This window comes from Nannobrachium achirus, assembly GCF_963921795.1.
Source record: "Nannobrachium achirus genome assembly, chromosome: 3".
NCBI lineage: Eukaryota > Metazoa > Chordata > Actinopteri > Myctophiformes > Myctophidae > Nannobrachium > Nannobrachium achirus.
In genome coordinates, this window is record NC_137812.1 from 73,997,049 (window position 1) to 74,004,055 (window position 7,007).

At 41.8% G+C, this 7,007-nt stretch overlaps 1 protein-coding gene across 1 annotated transcript in view; it reads left to right on the plus strand.

The window, feature by feature from the left end:
* The window catches only part of LOC308281567 (HLA class II histocompatibility antigen, DQ beta 1 chain-like), a gene marked incomplete at its 3' end in the record, with an annotated part of 11,716 nt that extends 4,976 nt beyond the window's left edge, over positions 1-6,740 (plus strand). Inside the window, exon 5 of the mRNA XM_080721796.1 lies at positions 6,619-6,740. Within this exon, the coding sequence (XP_080577922.1) occupies positions 6,619-6,740 (122 nt within the window). The remainder of the gene's footprint in view (positions 1-6,618) is intronic.
* Between the last annotated feature and the right edge of the window lie 267 nt (positions 6,741-7,007).

Consider the following 7,007-nt stretch of genomic DNA (forward strand, 5'->3'; position numbering starts at 1 on the left):
ATCTGTTCTGCCAGGGAGATTTACAGCACCGTCCTAAGTAACATTATCGTCTGCACTTACTTATTGGCAGTGTGAATCTTAACACTTTCCAGCTAAGAAAAGGCGTATACATTTGCATGTTTATGTACATTGGGACCGTGCAGCGACTGGGGGCTGCATGGCCTACATGTTTTATTACAGAGCATCTCATCAGGAACATGCTGGTACTTTGGTTTCACAGCATTTTCGCTACATGACAGACACATTATAATTCACCTCCTCCAGTAGGCCTACATGACAGACACATTATAATTCACCTCCTCCAGTAGGCCTACATGACAGACACATTATAATTCACCTCCTCCAGTAGGCCTACATGACAGACACATTATAATTCACCTCCTCCAGTAGGCCTACATGACAGACACATTATAATTCACCTCCTCCAGTAGGCCTACATGACAGACACATTATAATTCACCTCCTCCAGTAGGCCTACATGACAGACACATTATAATTCACCTCCTCCAGTAGGCCTACATGACAGACACATTATAATTCACCTCCTCCAGTAGGCCTACATGACAGACACATTATAATTCACCTCCTCCAGTAGGCCTACATGACAGACACATTATAATTCATCTCCTCCAGTAGGCCTACATGACAGACACATTATAATTCATCTCCTCCAGTAGGCCTACATGACAGACACATTATAATTCACCTCCTCCAGTAAGCCTACATGACAGACACATTATAATTCATCTCCTCCAGTAGGCCTACATGACAGACACATTATAATTCACCTCCTCCAGTAGGCCTACATGACACATTATAATTCATCTCCTCCAGTAGACCTACATGACAGACACATTATAATTCATCTCCTCCAGTAGGCCTACATGACAGACATTATAATTCATCTCCTCCAGTAGGCCTACATGACACATTATAATTCACCTCCTCCAGTAGGCCTACATGACACATTAAAATTCACCTCCTCCAGTAGGCCTACATGACAGACACATTATAATTCATCTCCTCCAGTAGGCCTACATGACACATTATAATTCACCTCCTCCAGTAGGCCTACATGACACATTATAATTCACCTCCTCCAGTAGGCCTAGGAATCCTGCAGAAAGGATTCAAACACCAAAACTACCGCCACACAAGAGCAGCTACTATAGAGCATCGCAGCGGAAGTGGATTCCTGGGGTCACTACGTCATTCCCCATTCATTTTCGCCATAGACTTTTACAAAAATATTTACAACAATTATGTTAAGCCTCGAACCAAGCCATCCAGGATGGAGGTGAATCATGACCATATAACCTTTGATCCTATGTGAAAACATATTTTAATATTACATTATTTGATATACTACATTTAATAACTACCCTTTGTTTAGCGATTTTCAAAATGTTCTTTTCATAGAAAAAAAGGTTATATGGTCATGATTCACCTCCATCCTGGATGGCTTGGTTCGAGGCTTAACATAATTGTTATAAATATTTTTGTAAAAGTCTATGGCGAAAATGAATGGGGAATGACGTAGTGACCCCAGGAATCAACTTCCGCTGCGATGCTCTATAGTGTATAGAGCAGACCTGGACATTGTGCGGCCCGGGGGCCGTATGGGGCCCTTTGGTTCACTCTGACCGGCCCTTGTAGGGTTAATGGCAAATTACAAAATAAACACATTTTTGAGCGGTGCTCCTATACGTGGCCGTGTGTGTGTGGGTCTGTCTGTCTCCGTCCGTGTCTGTATGTAGTCTAAACTTCGGTGCGTAACTAGTGCCGCACCATTTACGCCACTCGCGCAATATATACATCAAAATGTGTGGCTCAGCCGGGAATGGTGTGCTATTACCTTTCGTTCCGATCCGCCTTACCATGCCGACGTAATCGGCAAAAAACGACGCTTAATTGTCCCCATTGACTTATAATGGGACAATGCAAGAAATCACTTTCAAGTATTTTTCTCTCGTAAACCATAGGAGCTACAGTTTCAAACCTCGGAGAGGAGATTCATAATGATTTTAAGAATGAATCGAAAAATAATTACAACACTCGGCCTCATGGTGGCGCTATAACGGCCCACTTTACGTTTTGCCCCGTAACTCTTGAACCTTAGATCGGAAAATTTAAATTCTTTTTTCCCTGGATTCCTTGGGTCAAGACGCATCTCCCCATATAGGCCCATTTGCGCCAGGATAGATTTTCCGCCATCTTGAATTTTCTCCAAAACACACTTTTTGCTCCTTTTCCTACATATTTTCTTCAAATGTCAAACAAATCGGTACACATGATCTATGAGGTGGGTAAACCACCGCTCAGTTCACACGGGTGTGATTTTTTAAATTTACCTCATGCATGGACTAAAGCTGCATTCCTTTTATTTTGAAGTTTTATTCACGTACATATGGATGCAATGCGTACATCAGCATGTGTGTGATCATTGGATGTTGTCTCAATAACAAGCAGGTGGTCAGACTGGTCACACATCAAGACGACCTGCCTTACCTTACCCATCAAATATGGCTAAAGTGGCTAAAAAAAGAAAAGTCGATGCTGAATGCCGGGTTTAAAAAAATTGGACTGCTAAGTATTTGTTTACTGAAGTTGGAGGTAAAGCCATGTGTTTAGTTTGTGGGGAGCACATCTTGCAGAGAGCACTGCCTTTTGGCCCGGCCCTCCACAATATTTTCTGTTGTTCATGTGGCCCCATGGAAAAAATAATTGCCCACCCCTGGTATAGTGCATAGTGCCTGTTTTCCCACTATACTGGCTGCACATTTCTACCACACATTTGTGTGTGTGTGTGTGTGTGTGTGTGTGTGTGGGGTGTGTGTGTGTGTGTGTGTGTGTGTGTGTGTGTGTGTGTGTGTGTGTGTGTGTGTGTGTGTGTGTGTGTGTGTGTGTGTGTGTGTGTGTGTGTGTGTGTGTGTGTGTGTAGTTGTCATGGAAACCGGTGCTGCAGGGAAGTGAAACATGAACATTCTCATAAAGCATGTTGTCAGCATAAAAACCCAGACAACATGATGGTTATGTAATATATATCATATTAAATATCATCATATTGTTATGTAATATATATCATATTAAATATCATCATATTGTTATGTAATATATATCATATTAAATATCATCATATTGTTATGTAATATATATCATATTAAATATGTTTGCTTAAAGATCCTTCCATGTCAGAGGCACACATACATTGTAAAATGGTAAATGGTAAATTATGTATTTATACAGCGCCTTTATTTAAGCCGCTTTACAATGATGTGTCAATGATTGTGCTTTACATTCACACAGACACACACAGACACGCACACGCGCACGCGCACACACACACACACACACACACACACACACACACACACACACACACACACACACACACACACACACACACACACACACACAAACACTTGGTCTAAACGGATTACACCAATAAATTCCTTGCGGTCTTGTTTCCATTGGGGTCCTTGTTATTCAATTCATCAACATATAGAATGGCATCAAAGACATTCAATATCACCACAAGTATAAAACACTATATGTAGAGAGTAGGGAAAAGGGTATGGGGTAAAGTAATCCGATTCATACTCCACTTTTAGAGCTGAATGTATTTCGGTCTAAACTACAATGTGACGTCATGCAGACGTTCGTAAGGCGGGTACCGTCATTAAATCAGTTGTTTGGTGCTGCAGAGACTCTGTGACTCCCCTAACCGAACCCAAATAAATTCAGCTCTAAAAGTGGAGTATGCATCAGCCCTAAAGGAGAAGTGATCATCAGCCTTTTAGTAGGGCAGGAGAGAGGGGTCTACCAGCACCCCAATGACATGTTTTCGAAACCTGTTTTTTTTGGACCGTTATGATGTCTAGTTATGATTTCTGCTTGTTGCCGTCGCCAACTAATGTCCCATGGGGTTCATTTTTAACCTTTTCTCACAACTATTCCCGATCTGAACCATACAATGGTCATAACAGAAAATGCCATAACGCTTGATGTAAACAACCTACAGGGACAAATGAACACACTTTTCTATATGATTTTGACCCAGGGAATTCATTAAAGTGGTTATTTTTTACATTTATGCACATCTTGACCCTATTTCAGGACAGAAACGGTGAAAAATAACCCAAATATTTTCAAAACACGTCTATACTTCTCTTTGTACAGATAAATTAAGGTGTATTCTTTTGATACCACAGGTTTTTTAGGACCCTTATGATGTCTAGTTATGATTTCTGCTTGTTGCCGTGGTCAACTAATGTCCCATGGGGTTCATTTTTAACCTTTTCTCACATATCCCCAATTAGTGTGGGGATTTAGGGGAGCAAATGCTAATTTCGTGCAATTTTGACTTAAAGCGCGAAATGTTGCACAGATGTAGCCCAGGGCTTGCTCTAATGATTTAGCTAGGGCGCCCGAGTCTGCGACCTTCGGGGTCGCCACAGCGTTCAAATCAAGTTGGGCTTCCATTGACTTTCTATACAGGAGGAAAATACCCAGAAAAAGATTTTTTTTCTGGGTATTTAAGGAGGATCTGAGGGGTCTAACTAGGGGTTTGTCATGATGCTGAATCCATTGCAGGCATTTGTTTTGCACAAAAAACATTCTGTGGGCTAGAAATGGCCTCAGAAAACAATACACGTATGGGTGAGTATTCATGTTAGTCGGAGGCCTTAGGGTTTTTTTTTCTTGTGCTAATCAGTCTAAAAGTTCAAAATTTTGCACAGATGTAGCTCAGGGCATGTTCTAATGATTTAGCTAGGGCGCCCGAGTCTGCGACCTTCGGGGTCGCCACAGCACCCACACAACTCTGAAAAGTGATGACTCATCACTTTTCATCACTAAAGTCGATGGGAGCCCAACTTGATTTGGCCGCTGTGGCAACCCCGAATGTCGCAGACTCGGGCGCCCTAGTTAAATCATTAGAGCATGCCCTGAGCTACATCTGTGCAAAATCTTGAACTTTTAGACTGATTAGCACGAGAAAAAAAAACCCTAAGGCCTCCGACTAACATGAATACTCACCCATACGTGTATTGTTTTCTAAGGCCATTTCTAGCCCACTGAATGTTTTTTGTGCAAAACAAATGCCTGCAATGGATTCAGCATCATGACAAACCCCTAGTTAGACCCCTCAGATCCTCCTTAAATACCCAGAAAAAAAATCTTTTTCTGGGTATTTTCCTCCTGTATAGAAAGTCAATGGAAGCCCAACTTGATTTGACCGCTGTGGAGACCCCGAAGGTCGCAGACTCGGGCGCCCTAGCTAAATCATTAGAGCAAGCCCTGGGCTACATCTGTGCAAAATTTCGCGCTTTAAGTCAAAATTGCACAAATTTAGCATTTGCTCCCCTAAATCCCCACACTAATTGGGGATATGTGAGAAAAGGTTAAAAATTAACCCCATGGGACATTAGTTGACCACGGCAACAAGCAGAAATCATAACTAGACATCATAAGGGTCCTAAAAAACCTGTGGTATCAAAAGAATACACCTTAATTCATCTGTACAAAGAGAAGTATAGACGTGTTTTGAACATTTTTGGGTTATTCTTCGCCGTTTCTGTCCTGAAATAGGGTCAAAATGTGCTTAAATGTAAAAAATAACCACTTTAATGAATTCCCTGGGTCAAAATCATATAGAAAAGTGTGTTCATTTGTCCCTGTAGGTTGTTTACATCAAGCGTTATGGCATTTTCTGTTATGACCATTGTATGGTTCAGATTGGGAATAGTTGTGAGAAAAGGTTAAAAATGAACCCCATGGGGTATTAGTTGGCGACGGCAACAAGCAGAAATCATAACTAGACATCATAACGGTCCAAAAAAAACAGGTTTCGAAAACATGTCATTGGGGTGCTGGTAGACCCCTCTCTCCTGCCCTACTATTTGGCCTCCTGAAAGGTAAAATTGCAAGGCTGTTTTTGGAGCTGTGTGGAACACAAGCTCCCTATACGTGGCCGTGTGTGTGGGTCTGTCTGTCTGTCTCCGTGTCTGTCTGTCTGTCTGTCTGTCTGTCTGTCTGTAGCCTGCAGTAACCTTTTCTGACCACACATGTTAAGGGAGGGGCGCTGTTGCACACACACACACACACACACACACACACACACACACACACACACACACACACACACACACACACACACACACACACAGCTCCACTTCGAACAGAGGTTCGATTTTTAAGGCATGTTTTAAATGGGATGTCAGAGGAAACCATGCTTGGCACCGACCTGCTCATCAGGAGCAGTTAGGGGTTCAGAGTCTTGATAATTAACACCGACCTGCTCATCAGGAGCAGTTAGGGGTTCAGAGTCTTGATAATTAACACCAACCTGCTCATCAGGAGCAGTTAGGGGTTCAGAGTCTTGATAATTAACACCAACCTGCTCATCAGGAGCAGTTAGGGGTTCAGAGTCTTGTTCAAGGACTCTTCACACTAACTCTGGGGGAGCCCGGGATCAAACTGGGAACCTTCTGGTTTCCATGCGGCCGCTCTACCTCCTGAGCCACTGCCAACACAGTATTATATTATATTGTATTGTATTGTATTGTATTGTATTGTATTGTATTGTATATTATAATAACATGGTTCTTGTCTTGTCAGATTCTTCCATGTCAGAGGCAGACAGAACCAAGATGGCGGTGGGAGCTTCTGGTGTGGTTCTGGGCGTGGTGTTGGGTCTGTGTGGACTCATCTACTACCACAGGAAGAAACAAGGTGATTAACATTCATTAATTAATCTACTACCACAGGAAGAAACAAGGTGATTAACATTCATTAATTAATCTACTACCACAGGAAGAAACAAGGTGATTAACATTCATTAATTAATCTACTACCACAGGAAGAAACAAGGTGATTAACATTCATTAATTAATCTACTACCACAGGAAGAAACAAGGTGATTAACATTCATTAATTAATCTACTACCACAGGAAGAAACAAGGTGATTAACATTCATTAATTAATCTACTACCACAGGAAGAAACAA